Below are 20,291 nucleotides of genomic sequence, written 5' to 3' on the forward strand. Positions count from 1 at the left end.
GACATACACTTAAAGCTTGAAAATGTATGTGAACCTCCGTATATTGATGAGAATTCCCTCCGCTGATTGAAGCTTCTAGGGAGGTTCTACTGGGTATCACCGGCAAGGACTTTGTCCTGGTGGCAGCGTCCAAAGCCGCCATGAGGGGCCCAACTATTCTTAAAGCTGAAGATGATAAGACACGACAGCTCAACAAACACAGTCTGATGGCTTTCTCTGGAGAGGCAGGAGATACCGGTTCGTGAGATTACAGATGTGGAGATAGAGGGGTGTAAGCATGGCGCAGCTAACTTATTCCCAATACAGTACAATTTGCGGAGTATATTCAAGCGAACATTCAACTATATACGATGCGGAATGATACCGAACTCGGACCGAATGCCGTTGCCAACTTTGTCCGGGGAGAACTGGCGCGCAGTCTGCGATCTCGGAGTCCATACACAGTCAACCTGTTGCTCGCTGGTGTCGATGGAATTACCCAGAAGCCTCACCTGTACTGGATAGACTATCTGGCTTCTTTGGCACCAGTGCCATATGCCGCTCATGGTTATGCCCAGTAAGTTTTGAAGATCAGCTCTTTAATGCCAGATTGGCCGCTGTGGAGGAGCACGCAACTGAGATGCTTCAGGTACTATTGTCTCTCAACACTCGATAAACACCACCATCCTGATATTTCCCTCGAAGAAGGCTTAAAGCTTCTAGAGATGTGCACAGACGAGCTAAAGCGTAGATTGCCGATTGACTACAAGGGGGTACGTTGCAGGAGGATATTCCTATATATGTGGTACAATATTGGCTAACTGGCTTTCTCCAGGTTTTGGTAAAGGTCGTGACCAAAGATGGCGTGAGAGAAGTAGAATTTGATAATGACAAGATCGTCAAGAGTGCTTAATGCGGTGTTGTATATCATACCATTTGTGTCTTTTGTTTTCGGTTTATGGGACTTGGTTTTCAGACGATCGGTTGCATGGCAGGGTATTTTTCATGACTTTGACCAAAATGTAGTCTCGTCCACAATTTACTATAGGTAGAGACTAAGAGAAATGACCCTTTGGACGTTTGCTTCTTCGGTCGTAGTCACAATGCTCCACACAGGTTTGCTGACTGTATCATGTATGACGCTGTATGTACCGAGTGTTTGCTGTGTTTGCACTCCGCGGCCTCATCGTGTCTTCGCAGCTTTCAGTCCCGCGGAGCCAGAATCTTCGTTTTCTAATTCACCTTTACACAGAGTCATGATGCCCAAGAGACAAGCTGAGTTGTCGCTGGAGGGAGATACTGTCGCAGGTTCTCCCGCCATTAAAAAGGCGCGTGTGGAGGACGATTTCGAGGAAGGTGATCCGCGCCATGGAGCCCTTCCATTACGACGGGCGAGCGGCCAAGAGAGAGAGGAGGACGAGCGTAAGGGGAATGATATTCTAGCTGCTGCAGACCAGGAGCGTGAAGAATTGGAAGAAGCGGCGGTGGATATTGGTGTTGAATCCGATTTCGATGACGCCGACGACGACAGGCCTGTGATTGCGGCTCCCAAACGCCAGAGTGCACCTATGGAGGGCTACAGCGATCTTTATCTTGATACGATTAATCGCGAAATCCTCGATTTTGACTTCGAAAAACTGTGCTCGGTTACCCTTTCGAATATCAATGTATATGCGTGTCTCGTCTGCGGCAAATACTTTCAAGGCAGGGGCCCGAAGTCACATGCCTACTTTCATGCGCTTGAAGTTGGTCACCATGTTTTCATCAATATGGGAACTAAGAAGGTGTATGTCCTTCCGGAGGGCTATGAAGTTAAGAATAAGAGTTTGGATGACATCAAGTACGTGGTGGACCCGCACTATAGCAAGGAAGAGGTCTCCAAGCTGGACAAAGAGGTCCACGATGCGCTCGATCTCGCAGGTAATCGTTATAGACCAGGTATGCTTATAACCATGAAATGCTTCCCGTTAGAGCGTTATTAACCCATTACATAGGTTTTGTTGGTATGAACAACATCAAAGCCAACGACTACTTGAACGTAGTTGTTCAACTTTTGGCGCACGTTTTCCCAATTCGCAACTACTTTCTGCTACATGAGTTCCCAACACCGGGCACACCCCAATTAGCTCTACGTTTCAGCACGCTGGTGCGAAAACTATGGAATCCAAAGGCCTTTCGATCCCATGTGTCACCGCACGAGTTGCTACAGGAGATTGCTCTTCGTTCATCAAAGCGCTTTACACTGACCCAGCAGTCTGACCCGGTAGAGTTTCTGTCTTGGTTCCTAAACAACTTGCATCTTTCTCTTGGAGGCTCTAAGAAGCCATCCAAGACACCCACCAGTGTGGTTCAGGCCGCTTTCCAAGGTCACTTGAGGATTGAAAGCCAAGCAATCACCGCTCACTCAGATACCCAAAACGCTCGCCTAGTTTTTACGGAATCGGGCGACATTAAAAGCCAAACCACCCCATTTCTCATCCTCACGCTAGATTTGCCTCCTACTCCTCTCTTCCAATCCGCCAATCGGGAATCCATCATTCCCCATGTTCCTCTGACAACACTCCTAAACAAGTACAACGGCATCACTGCTTCAGAGAAGCTGGCTCATCGAGTCCGCCACCGTCTCCTTCATCCTCTTCCACCTTACCTATTATTCCATATCAAGCGATTCAGCAAAAACAGATTTGTATCTGAACGTAACCCGACAATTGTCACCTTCCCGTCACCCCGCTCTCTGGACATGTCGCCCTACGTAGAACCGAACCCGGACATTTGGCCTCCGGGCGAACCAATTCTCTATGACCTCGTCGCCAACATTATCCTGGACCCGACTGTAGCTGTTCCTGGTGCCACCGACGAGGCAGCCGCAGATAAGGGTGTCAATGCAGCATCTGGGGCATCATCGACCGGCGCTGGTGCGGGCAGCGAGAAGGTTTCCTGGATGGTCCAGCTTCACGACAAGGCTATGTCTGCAGAGAATAATCGACAACATAGCGAACGCGCTGGTGAACAACAAGGGCCAGAGTGGCTTGAGATCCAAGATCTGTTCGTCAAGAAGGCGGAAACTGAAACCCTATTCACCCGGGAAGGATATCTTATGGTCTGGGAACGGCGAAAGGTCCCGGGCATGAACAATCGGAAGGGGAAGAACTCAGCAAAGTAAATGCTAAGACAGCATAAATCACTTCAAATATATTCCAACGCCAACAGAGTCGGTACTAGGTACTAGTGTCAGTTCTTAATATGTGATATGTATGTATGCTAGTTCGTTCCCAGCTCGGTGTCATAGTACCGTTTGTATAATTAAGGTAATGATGATGGTAAGAAAAAAGTATCTTTGGATAATTTATCTTTTCTACGATATATGGAATGAAGTAATGTAAAAATAAAACCCGGTAGGGCCTTTCAGCATTGGCGATGCAATCATAGGCTTCAGTATTACGTTCTGTTATAACTATACATGATTCAACTGACCGAACAAATACAACTAGGTGGGTATCTATAATGGGAATTTCAACAAATTACTCATAATGTCCCCCATCCGCAGAACCTTCTACCAATCCTAATTGCTGTGCCTGAAATCACTCCCCACACACCAGCGTTTACAGCAGCGTGCATCCCCAACATAAGAGCTAATTTGCCCATGTATGCAAGCGTGTCAGACCGAGAGCCGCCACCGCCCCAAGCCCCTAAGGCGCGGACATTAGCAGCGGAGGACGCAGTAGATGACAGATAGGATGAAGCAAGAGAGCGAAGGTAAAGAGATTCGAGGGGAATGAAAAGTACGGTTGTAATCATTGATGCGAGGTGAGAGGCAAGAGAATCAACAGGATGAGACGATAGAATTGTTATCCGGTGGGCAGTCGAAGAATCTGTGTGCTCCGAAGGACCTTCGCGTGCAATTTGATCGGAGATACGAGGGTATATCCCTGATTCGAAATCGTTCTCCCCAGTTGGCTCCGCTTCGGAAGGATGGTTACGAGTGTCTTCCTGGCTGGGCGGCTCTTCCACACTTTCTGGCAAGATGTTGGCAAGGCTTGACGAGGGTCCTTCAACAGGAGATTCAGCGGTAAAAACACCTGTTTCTCCAGCTTGTTGCTGATTTTGAGACCCCAGACCTAGCACATCTTCCCCGTTTTCAGGAGATGCACCTGGCGTCATGTTTGAGAGACCATCACTGTCCACGGCATCCGAATGGACAATCGTTGAGAGGCTTTGATTTTGGTGGGTCAAGATTGTGTCCAGGAGCTCCGTAATAGAGCGGCGATGACCTGTCTCGCCATTAGAAGTTGGGAAGTCAATATCGTTACCAGGCCGAGGACGCAACTGGCCCTGATTCTGGGCATTACGGTTGCCCAAGAGTTCCAGCTGCATAGTGATGATATCAGAGTTCTGGTGAATTAGAGAAGCACGAACGTGAGGAGAAGTTGGTGAAGACGTTTCGGGTGATGATTGTCGAGAGAAAAGGGTGTTCGAGCGCGAGTTCCGCTGGCCTTCGTGAGCATCGTTTTCATCAAGCGCCTCGGTGTTTACGGCAGGTGAACCATCAGTAGCGGGAGTAATATCACTTGTACGACTCAGTGGAACCATCTCTGAAAGACCACTAGTACTCATCTGTGCTGGCGACTGATGAATCGGATCTTCTTCATTCGATAGCACACGGTCTCCGCTGAAGTCAAATCCGGAATCGGGTACTGGGGCAGTAACAGGTGTACTGGGTTGACCAGAGCGTGCGGCCTCATGAGCCTGAACAACCTCCTCTGGAGCTGGAGGTACTGCTTGTTGTAAGCGGCGAGTTCGGTTTTGTCGTTCGTTTTGCAGTTGTTCAACGCTCATAGGGAGAGATTCAAGCCACTCTCGCCTGCGGCGGGACTCCGCAGCTTGCTCGGGAGCTGCTGAGGTTCGCTGCATCTTAAAGCCAAACCACGATAGCACCCAACTCTGAAGAAATTTTAATTCACACATGAGATCTTCAAGCAAAGAAAGATTGTTGCGACGGTTCTCTTCTTCTGATCTACGCCCAAGGGTCGGGGCCATCCAATCGATGAGGTCATTCTCGAAGGCCACTTTGATGGACAGTTCATCTGCGAGGGTTGGCTTTGGTAGTCGTCGGCGAATTAACCGGTAAAGCCTTATCTCTATGACTGGTCGAAGATATACGTAAAGGTAGACGAGAAGTGGAGGGGCTTTCAGGAAGCTCAAACAGAAATCGCCCAGGGACTGCAACGTGAAGGCTGGAGGTAATGGTGGAAATAACACAGTAGTAAGTTCTCCAAAAGGCGCCAGAAACCGGATTCCTGGGAAGCTATACGGATGAACAAGGTGAAGTGATTGTAAGAGCGAATACACATAAGATTGTATAGCTAGGACAAGTAATGTCCCCCGAGACCTATACAACTATTAGTTTCTTTGTCACGCCATCCGAAGCCTCTGGACCCCACTTACGCAGAATGTAGAATTGTGAAAGATGACCGCACAAGCTTCGAAAGTACGTCATTGCCAGGAAATCTGTCTTGCAATGAGGAAATTAAGCGCTCTAGAGGATGGTGTCGGCAAATTGATAAACACGTCGAAAGAGCCCATGCTGGAATCCCCGCAAAGTAAAACCCCAATATGCCATATGAAGCACGTTCATGGGCTATAATACCCATCAGGGGAATATGAGTGTAGCTTCTGAATGTCTGCAGAAGACATGGATCAACTCTCTGGATAATGTAAATCTCTCACCTCACCAGACTAAACTTACCTGTATCCGGCCTGTAAGTGATGATGTCCACCACGAGCCTAAGAATACCGAAATCTGATCTAAAGTAGCCATAACCAGTCCATAATCATTCTCGGCAGCTATCATAGCGATTTTCTGCTGCTCACTGAGGCCACTCGCACTGCCGTCCTCACTAACAACGATACCCATCGTTGAGAGGATGTCATTCTTAGCTCTCCGCAGCTCTCTCCCGAATGACTTGGACTCAGGATTGATGGGATGCCCCCTCTCATCATAGTGTTGAGCATACCCATCCGCATATCGAGGAGATACCCTCTGTTGGGTTGGGTTGCCCAGGTCCGCCGTTGGATCTACAGGGCGTTCAGGAGCTTCATATGGAGAACGACCCTGGACATTAATAGTCAACCATCAGGAGCTTAAAAATTATAACACACAATAGAATAGTAGAATATGATATGATCATGTGGCTCTATAGAGGGCATGGCGATGATACAAGCAGACAGTGCTTCATGTTTGACATCCTAACAGTACATAACTTTGTAAATGTCACACGCAGAGATTTGACGGCCAGTATTTGATAGAAGCAATGAACAAAAGCGTTTTTGATGAAGTTATATAGAGCTAACACAAGCCAAGAGGATAGCAACGGATAGAGAACTGGGAGCCTACCAAAGCCAATCTGTTTAAGTACGCCTGTCGCCCCATGACGTATAATGATAAGCAGACTTTTTATATACCTTTCTAGGTCATTTTTTGGAAGGAACGGAGAATAAGATATTGACAATCAAGATGATGTTATCGGATGGACATTGATGTTATTCACGTGGGCGCCTGCAGCGCCTGCGGCGCCTAAAGCACGGCCCCGCTGTGATCGGCCTTTTTTGAGACAAACAAGACAAACGCCTCAAAAAAAGAACAAAAGTTTCGGAGAGACAGTACTTTCAACTACATTGGAGCGATTCAACCCACCTATACTATACAGTTTATCTTGGATATATGATGTCGCGATAAATTACACGGCGACATTATTTCTGAGATCCGCGCGCGAAAATGTCTAAAGCTGTCGTTAAGACGACCTTCGAGGCGTCTCGGACTTTGCGTCCCATATACACCGGAGGAAGTACTGCGCTAGATGCCAGTGGACGTTTGCTTGTAGCTTGTGTGGGCGAGGATGCTCTCATTGTAGATCTTGAGACTGGTGATCAGCTCGCAAGCTTGGAAGGCGTGAGTCTTGCTCCTATTTGCTCATGTGCGGTATTATCGCAAGTTTCTAACTAGAACTATAGGATGGAGAGATTATCACCAGCTTGGCTAGTGAGTTGCCCATTCTACATTCTAGCACTCTTCCTGTTACATTATAACACATTCAGGTGGAGCATATCTAACCATATCCTAGTCACGCCATCTGCCTCACATGTGGTCGTTTGCTCGCGGTCAATGTCTATGCGCATTTACTCGTTGTCTCCCTTCGAAGATTCTTCACGGACTCTCGACGCGAAGCTTGTGAGAAGCCTCAAACCCCATACTGCACCCGTTGTCACAACCGCTATCGACCAGACTGGCACGCTTCTGGCAACCGGTGCTTCTGATGGCTCAATCAAGGTCTGGGACATTCGAGGTGGTTATGTTACGCACACTTTCCATGGACATGCTGGTGTCATATCTGCTTTGTGCTTCTTCCAGGTGCCATTTCAGGATAGCGAAAACAAGTCCTCTTCGAAGAAAAGGAAATCTAAGAGGAAGTCGGATGATTCTGATTCTGATGAAGACATGGAAGATGTCGCCCCTGTCGCCTCGATTGGAGGATTTCGACTTGCTTCGGGCAGTGAGGAGGGCAAAGTACGGGTCTGGGATCTGAACAAGCGAAAATCTATAGCGTCACTTGATTCTCATGTCTCGGTTGTACGGAGCTTATCGTACTCGCCTGCAGAGAATGCATTGCTCTCAGCTGGCCGAGACAAGACGGTCATCGTATGGGATGTCCGCACCTTCAAAACTCGCAGAATTATTCCTGTCCTTGAGAGCGTGGAAGCGGCTGCCTTTGTTGCTGACAGTGGGCTCGCTCTAGTAGGAGGTGAAAATGGAGTGCTGCGTGTATGGGATTGTAACCGGGGAGGAGAGGTAACCCAAGAGCAAGAAGCTGCTGCCGAGTTCGAGGCCATCGTGGCAATTCAGTACACTCCCGGGATGCCATTCGCAATGACAGTGCATGCTGATCAAACCCTGAGACTTCATTCACTTGAATCCTTGTCGGATTTCAAGCCTGGATCTTCGCTTGATCCCCTGCAAGTCATAAGGCGCATATCAGGTAACGACGACGACATTATTGACCTTGCATATGTCGGCCCAGATCGATCAATGCTGGCGCTGGCTACCAACACTGAGAGTGTTAGACTGGTTTCGGTGGGACGATCCGTAGACAGGCCATCTGATAAAGGCGAGGATTATTTTGGCGCAGATATCGCTCATCTTGAAGGCCACGACGACATTATCATATGCATTGATGTGGACTGGTCTGGCCATTGGCTGGCGACGGGCGCGAAAGATAACACAGCTCGTCTATGGCGTCTTGATCCCAAGATGTCCACCTATACCTGCTTTGCTGCTATGACAGGTCACGCCGAGTCTCTGGGTGCCATAAGTTTCCCTCGCGTCCCGCCACCGGCAAACACACCTGCGCGAAATGACCCACTGAACCATCCTCCACAATTCTTACTCACTGGTTCTCAAGATCGCACTATTAAACGATGGGATACAGGCAAGCTGGCTCCGCTCAGCTCTTCAAAACCGCATACCCCGAAGGCGGTTTTCACCCGCAAAGCTCACGACAAAGACATTAATGCTTTGGATGTCAATCCGACATCGACTCTATTTGCATCTGCCTCCCAAGATCGTACTGTTAAGATCTGGTCCGTTGAAGAAGGATCTGTTGTCGGTATCCTTCGCGGACACAAGAGAGGAGTCTGGTCGGCGCGATTCTCTCCGCACGGCACCCCCGTCATTAGCTCCAGCGCACAGAGCAGTACAAACAGGGGTCTCATAGTTACTGGATCTGGCGATAAAACTGTCAAATTATGGAGTTTATCGGACTATAGCTGTCTCCTGACATTTGAGGGCCACACGAACAGCGTGCTCAAGGTGCTTTGGCTTCCTCCCTCAGATTTGTCAACCAAGAAAGATGACGATGATGAAGATGATGATGAAGCGGCGCCCGCACAAAGCAATGCCACACAGGCGCGTCCTCTCGTGGCGTCTGCAGCAGCAGATGGTCTAGTCAAAATATGGTCCCCATACACAGGAGAAGTCGAGGCCACTCTCGATAACCACACAGACAGAGTCTGGGCACTAGCGAGCCCGACACCCTCCGGTTCCCGTGCTGATACTCTCTCTTCCAGCACACAAAGTATCTCATCCCCATACGCCATTGCCTCTGGCTCTGCGGACTCCACCGTCACATTCTGGACTGATACTACATCCGCGACTTACACCGCTACCGTTAATGCGAATGCTGTCCGTATTGAACAGGACCAGAAATTGGAAAATTATATAAGGGCTGGAGCGTACCGTGAAGCCATCACACTAGCCCTCCAACTCAACCATCCCGGAAGGCTGCTCTCTCTGTTCACAGCTGCAGTAGATGCTGCTGACGATCCGTCCTTGACCGATGCCGAAAGGAGCGAGCGTGCTAACAGCCTAACGGGCAACCCTTCGATTGATGAGGTTCTACAGACTCTCGACTCCAATAACCTTCGTACTCTTCTTCTTCGGTTACGTGATTGGAACACGAATGCTCGCACTTCCCGTGTTGCACAACGCATCCTGTTTGCATTATTCAGGTCATATCCCGCCTCAACATTCATCGAGCTCGCAACAGCAAGTATGGCAAATCGACGCAGTGACAATCGTACTGCAGCCGGTATGAAGGACATTCTGCAAGCCTTGTCCGCATATACAGAAAGGCATTACCGTCGAGTCGAAGAGCTTACAGACGAAAGCTACCTTGTGGAATGGGTTCTGGGAGAAATGGACGGGGGTGTAGGCCTTGGAGGCTTGGGCATCTCTGGCACTCGGGATGTTATTGACAGTGCTACAGATGACGTACCTGAGCATGAGAAGGACACTATCATGCTAGGAGCATAAAGATTAGACTCCCGCGAATGAGTATATGTACAGATAGAGAAAATGATTTGTGTGTTTGGAATATTATGATATGTCGGCGCATTCTCTTGGAGCACTGTTGCATTTACATCTGATACGTTATTGGAGGAAAGTGTATTTAAAAGTTTTCTCACGGGCGACCTTTTGTTGCCGGTAATTGATACTTCCTAACGATTATTTCAGTGTATGTAGTCTTGTATACCATCTTTTAGGTTCAGTTGCCACTCCCTTCCCTCTACATTAACTAGGAACAAGGATGCTTACATCAGGTACGACTTACAAAGTACCATGATCATTGGCACTTGGCATCGGAGACGAACCATTGGGATAGAATTTCATATCACTCTATGCCGCAATGCCAGTGGTGGTGGTATCAAGCAAGGTATCTAGTACATTTGTATCTTAACATGTCTATAAATGAGGGTTTCGACGGGATCGCAGACCACGAGTATCACCTGTCATCATGCCTCCGTCTCCGGTAAGAATCACGGTCACTGTCTCGATCCCGGTCACGATCTCGGCCATGTCTGCTTGATGTATTGGACGAGTGTCTGCTGGAACTATAGCGATCATCATCCCGGTATCTGCGACTCCTTTCTCTATCTTTCTCCCGCTCACGACTGCGATCGCGCTCGCGACGACGTTCGCGGTCACGATCTCTATCGCGATAGGGCCGGTCCTCCGTACTGTCGCCATCCCCATCGTCATATCTTCGTCGTCTCGAATGACTTCTGTCTCTCTGGGAGGACCCCGTTTTCCGCCTGTCATAACGATCATCATCGTCTCGTTCGTAATCACGGCGCCGGTAATCCCTATCCCGGTCTTTGTCACGTCCACTCCTTTCAAGGTTGCGATCCCTTCGTTCTTTCCATTCATCATCATCTCTCTTTGACTTCGCCTCTTTTTGCAAAACTGCAAGTTCCTCCTCCGTTATGGACTCGCCCGTCTTCTTATTCCGCATCATAACCGGCATATAAACACCCTCTGTGTTGGTCTCGCCTTCTTTACCGTTTTTCCTGGCTCCTTTGCGCATTGCAGCCTTTCCCCAGGCACCAAGCTCTGCCTCTGCCCCCTTGCCTCCCGATGCGTCCTTTGCCCCGATACCCAGAAAGCCCGGCCGACGCTCAGGAATCCGAGGTTTATCAAGAACAGCGGAGGAGCCGTATTTCCCCTTTCCAACAGCCTGGCCTTCTTTCCAGCCCATTCCTCGAAGTAAAGCGGCACCAAACTCTTCTACAGGGATCGCATTATATTGATCCAGTGTCGCTGACTCGGGTCGAGAAGCAATATCAGCCTGGAAAGAGGTTGTCTCATCGTAGCGACCCCCACCCCCATCTTCCTCGTCCACCGGTCTAGACTCAATGACAAGGTCCGACCGTCCCTCCGTCTCGCCTTTACTCTCACGGATAAGCGCACGAAGCGCAATCTCATCTTGTGTAAGCGGCTTCTGCTTTTCCTCATTAACAGGCTCTGCATCTTCCATCGGCTTATCGCCCGCTTCATCCTCAGCATGCTGCTCCGTACTCCGCTGTTGCGCAAAACTGAGACCATAAGCCATGCTCGGGTTATCCGTCTCTGTATTCTCCCCAGCGATTTCGCCTCTCTTAGCAGCTTCCTGAATCGCTTGGACCTCCTTCGGGAGCAGGTTCTTTCCCTTAGGTTTCTGGCTGGCGCCGGGCCGATTCCGCCAATTATTGTTGCTCGCGACCGGTATAACTAGCTCGCGCTTTTCATCCTTTTTATCTGCAGATACAGCAGTCCCCGTTTCTGTATCGAATTCTGTGACGGCTTCGTGCACTGGCGCTCTTTCTTCTTCGTCGGATTCATCGTCGTCATGGAGATGATGAGGTCGGCGCGGAAGCGTTCGGCTGGGGGCATCGGTCCCCCGAGTAGATCCTTGGAGGTTGAATGAGGTTTTCTTGGTCTGTCCTTTTGAAGCTGATGATCCTCCGCCCAGCGATAGTGAGAAAGGCTTCGACGAGCCTTGAGACCGCTCGTGGCTGTCCCGCGGCGGGTGTGAAGACATTGTTTTGAGTCCTGATTTTGATCGCAACAATCAAGTAAAATACTACAAACCCATACCAAATAAGGCGCGAATCGTGACTTGAATCTTCAGCGACGAAGATTATTTAGTATGTTTCAGCTTGGACCGTGGAGAGGTCGTATTTATGAAGAAAAGCGGTATGGGTGGCGATGCCACTCTTTAAGCGCGCGCTTAGCTTTGAAGCTCCCGTTTCGGAGATCAGGTGCTCTAGGAACTGATTTTCTATCGATGGAAGATATTGTGGAAAATAAGATAAAGCTAGTCGTACACTCATAGTCATTGATGTCTTTTCTAGATATTGTATTTCACCCATGCCAACCAACTGTCCAAGTACGTATGTGTACTTTCGTATCCGTCTTATCAATACATGTAGTACAAAATGGGGGGAAACAGGGTACGAAGCAGAATCGTGGCTTGAATATGGTTCCAGCCAATCGTGAATCGTATGCCAATGCATGATACCAATGTCAAAGCTAGAATGTAGAAGGTGTGAAGAGTTTGGGGGAACGTCACGCGGGGCTAGGTAGTCAAAGGTGGTTAAAAGGCAGGAGTGATGAAACAGAGGCGAGATGAAGGGGTATGGAAGGTAGCATAATATTGCACGCGGTTGTTAGAAAGGCTAAAGGTAGAGACATAGGCCGGAGGATATGGGGAATCAATAAAGAGATAGAGGTCAGAAATATTTACAAACGAAGATTAAAGGGACAAGTGTAGTAGATAAGAGCAGCTAACCACCAGTGCTTCTGAAGCCTAAGGAGCTTAGCTGCTAGCGGTTTGAGCTTGTGGGGGGTTTGGGCTCTTGTTCGAAGGTGGTATGGGACCACCCTGGGCACTGCCACTACGTTGAGTCTGTGGTGTTGCGCTGCGACTCGGTTGAGGGACAGCCCCATTCATGGCCGGCGAGTTTCCAACACCCACTCGATTCTGTTGAGCAGTTTGGGGAACCCGCATCATAGGCGAGTACCCTTGCGTTTGAGGCATCTGTATCCCGGGGCCACCATTCATGCCGTTCTGAGGAGATTGAAAGTTTCCATCTTGCGACATCTGATAATTGGCCTGGACGGCTCCAATATTCCCAGCGGCTGCATTCATGGCGACCTGAGACATTCTCTGCTGCTGATACTGATGCAATCGTTCGGTGGCCAACTTATTCACTTGCTCTGTGGGCATACCCGGATGCGTTCTCTGGATTTGATTTTGCAAGCTGCTGATGGTCGGTACAACTCCACTCGACAACAGATTGGGCTGTCCCATGCGGGGTGAGGGGGTAGATACTCCTTGAGGAGTAGCGTTGTGAAAAGATGGGCTTTGCATGCCACCCCCAGCCTGGAGAGCCGCCATCATGGCGGGATTGTTCGGTGTCCCATTAACATTGGGTACATTCATATTCGGGGAATGAGAACCCTGGCCCAAAAACTGCTGCTGATTGTGAAACTGCTGCTGAGGTTGCTGTGGTTGAGGTTGCGGGTTTTGCTGTTGTTGCCTAGATTGTAAAAGCCGTTGTTGCTCTTGGAGACGGTTGGCTTCCCGAATGACCCGAGTGTTGTCCGGGGTGGTTTGCATTGGCATTCCAGGTCGGGTGGTAGTTGTCTGTTGCATTCCGGACTGTGGCATCATTTTCATGGCCATGGGATTAGGAGGCATGGGCCCATTCACAGGTCCGCTACCAGGCATTGCTTGCATATGGGGCCGTCCCTGGTTGGCACCAACGCCAGGCGGTATTCCATTCGGCATTCCATTCGGTAGCCCGTTAGGCATCCCATTTGGAGTATTGGTGGGCATAGAGGGCGTTCCAGGGTTTTGAGACATAGCATTTGGAGTTCGGCCAGGGGCATTCATCATTGGCTGCTGGTTAGGCATTTGCCCAGCACGCTGAGCTGCCAAGTTCGCCTTGTAAAATCCTGTTAGCAATAAACCCGCATTTCGTGCATGGGTTTAAAAACTTACCCTCTGTGTGGCTATCATTTGCTGCCGGTATTGTTCTTGCCTCTCCTGAAGTTTTAGCTCTCGCTCATACTTGAGTCGACTAAATTCGGCAGGCGTCGAAATAGGGGGCTTTGGCTGGTTTGCTTCGTTGACTTTTCTCAATGATGCTAGTTGAGAAGCTGAGAAAGCGTTAGTATGGTGCATATTAGATTGTCAACCTCTTGATTCCTTACCGTGTTGTTGCTTTTGAAGCATCGTCTCCCGCTTCTTAGCCAACTTGCGCATAGCATCGAGCAAAGCCAAATGCTTCGAGGACCGTCTCCGGTCAACCCGCACAGGCTGCGTGGTTCGCCTACGGACCGGGGGTAATGACTGTGGGTTGTTATTGCCTTGTTGCTGTTGTTGCTGTTGCTGCTGTTGCTGGGCTGCTTGCTGCTGCGCTAGAACAGTACGCTGTGCTGTCTCCAGCCTTTGATGGTAAGCCCTGAAGTACTGTGTCTTCGACATATCGGCAGGTAGCCCCTCCAGACCAATCCAGCGTTCAAAGCATTCCCAAGGAGTTCGTCTCTCCGCTCCAGAGGTAAATTGTGACGAAGGGGTTAAACAGCTGGAAATCAAAGACCAGTTGTAAGAGTACTCCTTTACAAGACGGCGCAGTTCATCATCCTCTGCGTATGTCCACTGAGATGACTGACGAGACTCAAAGAAGCCAACAGAAGGCATAGGGTATTCAGTTGGAGGCCTAAAGGTATGCCCCGGGTGAATGCGATCACGTATGTGTTTGTTCTCGGGTCGGAAGAGGGCAACATTTGTCTGCTCTGGAGGCAGGTCCAACAACCCTTGGTCTGGATCGGATTGGTATTGCGAATAATCATAACGACTACGTTTTCGTGGCGGTTCATCGTCAAGGAATGCTATCTTCCCAGAAGCATACTTTGAGACTGGTAGAATCTCAGTCTTCCACACAGCATCCGGAGGTTCTTTGAATGTCGGTAGATTGGTTTCTGGGGCAATCCCAACTGGAGAGTAGACTGGCAGTTCATCCAGAAGCTTTTGAGCTGCCGGCGTCATATCTAGCGAGAATGTGAATTCATCTGAACTAAGGGAGAATATTGCTGCAGGAGCAACCGTATCATGTAAATCATGACGTGGCTCATCATTATAGCCCTCGCTAACCGAGTCTTCTTCTGTTGAAGGTACTAGGTCTGGAGTCGGGTGAGACATTCCCAGCATTTCATCTCCTGTCTCCTCTGGAGGCGACATCATGTTAGTATCAGGTTCGATCTTCTTCTCTAATTTGACTGGTGGAGTCCTAGCATGCACACGAAGTAACGACCTATGTTCTGGCTGGCTGTTGACATACTCGGCGCACCAATCTGCGCAACTTTTTGCCGCTGCGATCTTCCACTTCCTTTCTTCGCGAAAATCAGTGCGCATCCACTTCATGTGATCCAGAAGAACATCCCAGTGCGTCCCTTGACGAGGAGGCTCTAATGAGCGCTTCATTTGGCGCAATGGCCACCGGTTTGCATTTTGAAGCTGATAGATGCGGCGAAGGGTGCGACAATCCATCTGTTCCTGATATTCAAGGTGATGATTTGCGGTGGTTAAGGTTTTATGAGCAGAGGCAAGGAGAGTACTGAGGCTTGTGCCTCGAGGGGGACTATAAGCCTTACTCTGGAACAAGGTGAAGAGATAATCCCTTTCCTCATTCAACTTCGCTAGGTCACCTGTATGCTGGCGGACAAGATCCATGGAGTCAGCTTGGTCTTGCAATTGTTGCTGCTGCTGCTGTTTTGGAAAAACAACTGTAGAGAGCTTGCTCCTCTCTCTTTCCCGTGCCTTCCTGTCCTTGAAGCTTAACCTTGCTGCCGAGTCACTGGAAGTCTTGGATACAGCTCGTGTCGTCTCTGCGGGTTTCTCAGTAGCAGAAGCTTTATCGGGTTGGACTACTGCCGGTTTTGGGGCTTCGCCTAGGATTTCAGAGACAGATTTATGCCGAATAGCGCCGGAAGAGACTCTGGTTGTCATTCTTTCGGGCTGTACTGGCCCAGAAACCGTTTGCGTGCCCTTCTTCGGTGCCGAAGTTGCTGGAGCCAGTACCTTAGGTTCTACCGCATTCGAAGGTTGGACCTGTTCAGCTTGATGTGAGGTAGGCACCTCATTATCCTCAGTGGATTCGACCACTCCATCAGGCTTTTTTGATACCGGCACTAGGGGTATATCTACCGAAACCTTTTCCTCTTTCAACGAATCCTCAACACCTGTCGGTGCCGCAACGCTCTCCTGGAGCACTTCATTCGTCGAAGGCTCATCGGTACCACTATCCCCGATAGTTTTCTTTGCGGCCAGCGAGCTTTGGCGGAGCGATTGCGCCTCTTCTAGTCGAAGCTGTTCATCTGGCGTGGATGGGACCAGGATTGGAGGTGCTTGTGTAGGTTCCTCAGGCTTAGGGCTCGGTACAATCTTATCGGTTGGCCTAGTTCCCTCCTCGGCAGGGCTCGTCTCCGGTGATACAGCAACCGGAACAGGAGTATTGTTGGAATAAGGACCGGCTGAAGACACGGGAGAAAGCGGTTGTTCATTGCGATGAGCCACTCGGCTGAGCACAAGAGACGGTCGTTCATCAGGTTTCTTTTGGCCAGACGACACTTCAGCGGGCCCGGAAGGAACCCCAGCCGTTGGCGTCGGCTTGGCCTGGCTCGGTGAGACACTAACTTCTGTAGAATCATGGCCTTGGTTACTCTTGGGCGTTCCTGGCACCGCAGAGATTATCTTCTGCTCAGGGGCTGGTGATTCGGTTGGTGCAGCGACTGGGGTGGATGCATCAAGACCTTCGGGAGTAACGCCAGGCGCAGGCTGAGTAGGGGCTTGGGCTTCTTGTTGCCGCTGCTGTTGTAGTACGGTGCCAGGAGGTTTCTGTTCCGGTAGCGGCCGGGACGGTGATGTTTGTTTACCGGCATCAGAAGCAGTCTGAGAAATACTAGCTTCTACACCCGCCGGAGGACTGATAGGAATGGCATTGGAAGCTTTCGATGGTTCTGGACGTGACTGCACAGCTTCCTGGTACTTGCGCGATAGAAACTCTGCATAGTTAGGTAAGGGTGGAAGAGTGGCTTCATCGAAATAGCGACCTCTTCAGAAGTCGATCAGCAATTGCGACCAATTGAAGTATATAGTATTACATGTGATCGAACACAATTGATGTAGGAAAAGAAAGAAAGATTATAAATAAGATACAATAAAGAAAACCAACATAAGAGTCGAAAGACAATATTAAAGAAAAAATAATAAATAAATAAATAAAATATTTGACAGGAATAGTGGTTGTAAGACTTACTTGGAAAGATCGTTGGCATCGAGGAACGCCTGTTCTTTCTGATGGTATAGCGAGTCCGCGGACGGGTTCTCAGTCGCGCCCGCGAAGCCTACGGTCGCAAAGTAGAGCTCGCTCAGTTTGCGCTTCCGCGACAACAAACAACGTCTGAAAATTAAAAGTGAGCGATAATTCGATATCGCATGAGCCAGTAGAATAGAATGGATCGCTGGGAGATAATAATTACTTACGCGATCTCATCGTTCTTAGACCGAAGGAGCTCTTCGCGGAGCATCGAGTCTATTTCGGGAACACAACATCCGATTAACGCGCTAAATTAAAAAGGAGTGGGTTGAGCGAAGTCATCCAGGTGGAAAAAATCGCTCAGAAATGATGGAAAGGATGTGGTTGTGTTGTTATGGGATGCAGAGTATCAAGACGCGCAAAGATTAGACTTGAAGGGATTTTTGGGGGTGTTAGTAGAGATGAGACTTTTGCACGGATAGTATGGAGGGAGTTTTTGGTTGGTTGGTTGGGGGAGCAGAAAGGGAGTGTAAGTAAAGAGAGCGTGTGGTTCCGGGAACAGAACAGCGCGCGCAAAAGTGATCACTGGTAAGTAGGTATGGTATTGTTATCGAGCGAAAAAGAAGGGCCTAAGTCCTCCCCTCAAGTCTGGTATGCTACCCAGTTTGAAAGAAAATACATTCGCTGTAGCCTGAGGCATGCATAGTCTCCCCTTGCCTTCTAGGCGACTTACGTTGACCTTTTGCTGTAAAAAAAAAAATTAAAATTAAAATTAAATAGAATAGAATGAAAATAATTATGAAAGTACTAAAATGAAGATAAGGAAACATAATAACTCTCTCAGTTTTCTAATATTTTTCTTCCCTCTATTTCCCCCTTTGTCTTTGGAATTTCCTTCCCTAAGGCACCTACGGGCATTCACCCATCATTGCCGCATTCAGTATCTCGGTACCTCAGGCATGATTCTCCTAGTTCCCACATCTTACCGCCTAATGCATCCGATAATGTCTGGCAGAAAAAAAGTTGCCCGCTTTTTTTGTACGGCTTGCATATCTACATCTTGAAAAAATCATTTGTCATTGGTGAAACATCAACCAACAATTATCTTTTAAGATTCCAGATCATGGCCAAGCGCAAGAGAGAAGAAGCAACCAAGGACGCTCAAGTCTCGAGCCAGCAACCATCAAAGGCTGTCAAATCAACAATCAGTCATGAGACTCGCTCATCCTCTGTAGATTTACCGGCCGTCACTGTGCAAATAATCACTGGATCATATGAACGGGTGCTGCATGGTTTCACTGCTGCCATTCCCCCGTCTTGTTTCTCATCCAGTGATGAGAAGGAGCCTTCCGCTCACTCGTCCGCAGTACAATTCGTTGATACCTTCTTGTTTGAGGCTCATGCATCCGCCATCCGTTGCCTCGCCTTGTCTCCTCGACCAAATGCAGACTCGACCGAGGAATCGCCAAAAGTCATTCTGGCGAGCGGTGCAACAGATGAGACTATCAAACTTTATTCTTTGTCGGCCGCCCCTCTTGAGGTAAATGAGCAGTATCCCTCCATTCCGACTCTCGCGGGTAACAAAATCCTCGAGAACCCGAAGAATCGAGAGCTGGGCACATTGCTACACCACTCTTCGAGTATATCGGCTCTGCATTTCCCATCGCGCTCGAAGCTTTTGGCTGCTTCAGAGGATAATACTATCTCCGTCACCCGGACTCGCGACTTTGCTGTTGTATCTACCATTAAAGCTCCCCGCCCGAAAGTTCAAGGGAGACCCAGCGGAGACACAGCTCCTCCTGGAGGATCGCCGTCTGGTGTCAATGACTTCGCCGTGCATCCCAGTATGAAACTGATGCTTAGCGTGGGGAAGGGTGAGAAATGTATGAGGCTTTGGAACCTGGTTACGGGTAAGAAGGCTGGTGTGTTGAACTTCAGTAGAGAGATTCTACAGGCAGTTAAAGAAGGCAAGTGGAGTACTGGTGAGGGAAGGAAGATTGTCTGGGACACTAAGGGCGAGGAATTTGCCGTTGCATTTGAGTGGGGAGCTGTTGTCTTCGGAATTGTGAGTGTTTTTTTTTTTTTACCCTTCGGTCTATGATACAAGAGTCTAACCACGTCCACAGGATTCGACCCCAATCTGCAGGATATTCCCGAACCCCCGGAGCAAGATCCATCAAATGAAGTATATCAACAAAGATCCATCTGCTGAGGATGGTGACGAACTACTCGCTGTCTCAACAGAAGATGGCAGGGTTATCTTCTACTCCACCAAAAAATTTCAAAAGCCACAGGATGATGATGATTCGCCGATCCCTTACGCCGAAGCCGTTGCTGAACTTGGCGGCAAAGCGTCTGGTTTCTCGGGGAGAGTGAAAGATTTCGATGTCCTAAGCCTGAAAGATGAAACAACAGGCCCCCAAGACGGTTTTCTGGTGATCACGGGCAATAGCGAAGGCGTTATACGCGTATGGTATGTACCTGGAGAAGACCTCACTGGCAAGGAAAAGAGTGGAAAGACCAGTAAAACCAAAGACGAGAAAGCTTCAAAAACCCCTCAGGTGGGTAAATTTTTGGATGCTTATGAAACCGGAAATCGGATCACCTGTCTTAAGGGGTTTGTGATGCTGCCTTCGGAGGACCCCTCGAGCCTTCTAGATTCCGAAGAGGAATTCGAAGGCTTAGACAGTGACGAGGAAGAGGAGTCTGAGAGTGAAGAAAGCGATGCCTAACCATTTGGATGTCAGTTGATTATTCCAGTTTGCAATGTATACCCTACGATTTGTTGTTAGACTAGAAGAATGTAAAAGAAAACCAAATGCTTGTCAGAAACGATTGTCTAGCACCTTCAACCGCTCTTTTATCTTTTCCTTCTCCTTGACTATAAACACAGCTAGGTCTCTCGGGAGATAGTATCATCCACCACGGGCTAGAAAGAAGAATAGACAAAGTCAGTGGTAGAATTAAAGCGAAGGAGTCACTCAATGATTCTGAAGTAATATATAACAATCAACTGTAGAAGTTCCCCAATCTGTTGTATAAATTTCACTCGCTCATTCGGAGATCTCAATTTGAATTGAGTCAACTGGCGAGGCGGTGACTCAGAGCGAGAAAAAAAA

The 20,291-nt window shown here is 48.9% G+C and overlaps 6 protein-coding genes across 6 annotated transcripts; 3 read left to right on the forward strand and 3 right to left on the reverse strand.

Annotated features, from left to right (window-relative positions):
• Positions 1–140: 140 nt before the first annotated feature.
• On the forward strand, positions 141–3,293 carry BDV27DRAFT_166470 (cysteine proteinase; the record flags this gene model as incomplete). Its single annotated transcript, XM_032074195.1, has 6 exons — positions 141–237; positions 307–556; positions 629–752; positions 815–884; positions 1,234–1,917; positions 1,974–3,293. The coding sequence occupies 6 exons, from the start codon at positions 141–143 to the stop codon at positions 3,140–3,142; spliced, it is 2,394 nt and encodes a 797-aa protein (XP_031925125.1). The 3' UTR covers positions 3,143–3,293.
• A 71-nt stretch (positions 3,294–3,364) lies between these two features.
• BDV27DRAFT_132146 (uncharacterized protein) lies at positions 3,365–6,475 on the reverse strand. The gene is made up of 4 exons (XM_032067806.1): positions 6,374–6,475; positions 5,726–6,091; positions 5,425–5,660; positions 3,365–5,368 (listed from the first exon to the last, which is right to left on the reverse strand). The coding sequence occupies exons 1-4, from the start codon at positions 6,407–6,409 to the stop codon at positions 3,505–3,507; spliced, it is 2,502 nt and encodes an 833-aa protein (XP_031925126.1). The 5' UTR covers positions 6,410–6,475; the 3' UTR covers positions 3,365–3,504.
• A 210-nt stretch (positions 6,476–6,685) lies between these two features.
• BDV27DRAFT_22950 (U3 snoRNA-associated protein UTP13) lies at positions 6,686–9,985 on the forward strand. Its single transcript, XM_032076071.1, has 3 exons — positions 6,686–6,928; positions 6,991–7,018; positions 7,101–9,985. Exons 1-3 carry the CDS (start codon positions 6,755–6,757, stop codon positions 9,842–9,844), a joined length of 2,946 nt encoding a protein of 981 aa, XP_031925127.1. The 5' UTR covers positions 6,686–6,754; the 3' UTR covers positions 9,845–9,985.
• Positions 9,986–10,127: 142 nt separating this feature from the next.
• Positions 10,128–12,042, reverse strand: spp2 (spliceosome ATPase-activating subunit SPP2). The gene has a single exon (XM_032076070.1). It carries the CDS (start codon positions 11,886–11,888, stop codon positions 10,314–10,316), a length of 1,575 nt encoding a protein of 524 aa, XP_031925128.1. The 5' UTR covers positions 11,889–12,042; the 3' UTR covers positions 10,128–10,313.
• A 5,031-nt stretch (positions 12,043–17,073) lies between these two features.
• eaf1 (MYB and HSA domain protein) lies at positions 17,074–17,751 on the reverse strand. Its single transcript, XM_032067807.1, has 2 exons — positions 17,400–17,751; positions 17,074–17,316 (listed from the first exon to the last, which is right to left on the reverse strand). Exons 1-2 carry the CDS (start codon positions 17,441–17,443, stop codon positions 17,169–17,171), a joined length of 192 nt encoding a protein of 63 aa, XP_031925129.1. The 5' UTR covers positions 17,444–17,751; the 3' UTR covers positions 17,074–17,168.
• Positions 17,752–18,267: 516 nt separating this feature from the next.
• On the forward strand, positions 18,268–20,262 carry BDV27DRAFT_132150 (putative 60S ribosome biogenesis protein Mak11). Its single transcript, XM_032067808.1, has 2 exons — positions 18,268–19,237; positions 19,299–20,262. Exons 1-2 carry the CDS (start codon positions 18,296–18,298, stop codon positions 19,902–19,904), a joined length of 1,548 nt encoding a protein of 515 aa, XP_031925130.1. The 5' UTR covers positions 18,268–18,295; the 3' UTR covers positions 19,905–20,262.
• Positions 20,263–20,291: the final 29 nt, after the last annotated feature.

This window comes from Aspergillus caelatus (genome assembly GCF_009193585.1).
Source record: "Aspergillus caelatus strain CBS 763.97 unplaced genomic scaffold BDV27scaffold_154, whole genome shotgun sequence".
NCBI classification, from domain to species: Eukaryota; Fungi; Ascomycota; class Eurotiomycetes; order Eurotiales; family Aspergillaceae; genus Aspergillus; species Aspergillus caelatus.

What these genes read in the sequence shown, in the direction of transcription:
- BDV27DRAFT_22950 (XM_032076071.1), top strand. Translation starts at nt 6,755, where the DNA reads ATGTCTAAAGCTGTCGTTAAGACGACCTTCGAGGCGTCTCGGACTTTG. An exon ending in AGCTCGCAAGCTTGGAAGGC is followed by an intron (nt 6,929 to 6,990) that starts GTGAGTCTTGCT and finishes CTAGAACTATAG; the next exon opens with GATGGAGAGATTATCACCAG. An exon ending in GATTATCACCAGCTTGGCTA is followed by an intron (nt 7,019 to 7,100) that starts GTGAGTTGCCCA and finishes ACCATATCCTAG; the next exon opens with TCACGCCATCTGCCTCACAT.
- BDV27DRAFT_132150 (XM_032067808.1), top strand. Translation starts at nt 18,296, where the DNA reads ATGGCCAAGCGCAAGAGAGAAGAAGCAACCAAGGACGCTCAAGTCTCG. An exon ending in GAGCTGTTGTCTTCGGAATT is followed by an intron (nt 19,238 to 19,298) that starts GTGAGTGTTTTT and finishes CCACGTCCACAG; the next exon opens with GATTCGACCCCAATCTGCAG.
- BDV27DRAFT_132146 (XM_032067806.1), bottom strand. Translation starts at nt 6,409, where the DNA reads ATGGGGCGACAGGCGTACTTAAACAGATTGGCTTTG. An exon ending in CACTTACAGGCCGGATACAG is followed by an intron (nt 5,661 to 5,725) that starts GTAAGTTTAGTC and finishes TGTCTTCTGCAG; the next exon opens with ACATTCAGAAGCTACACTCA. An exon ending in TTCACAATTCTACATTCTGC is followed by an intron (nt 5,369 to 5,424) that starts GTAAGTGGGGTC and finishes ATAGTTGTATAG; the next exon opens with GTCTCGGGGGACATTACTTG.
- spp2 (XM_032076070.1), bottom strand. Translation starts at nt 11,888, where the DNA reads ATGTCTTCACACCCGCCGCGGGACAGCCACGAGCGGTCTCAAGGCTCG.
- eaf1 (XM_032067807.1), bottom strand. Translation starts at nt 17,443, where the DNA reads ATGCTCCGCGAAGAGCTCCTTCGGTCTAAGAACGATGAGATCGC. An exon ending in TCTAAGAACGATGAGATCGC is followed by an intron (nt 17,317 to 17,399) that starts GTAAGTAATTAT and finishes TTTAATTTTCAG; the next exon opens with ACGTTGTTTGTTGTCGCGGA.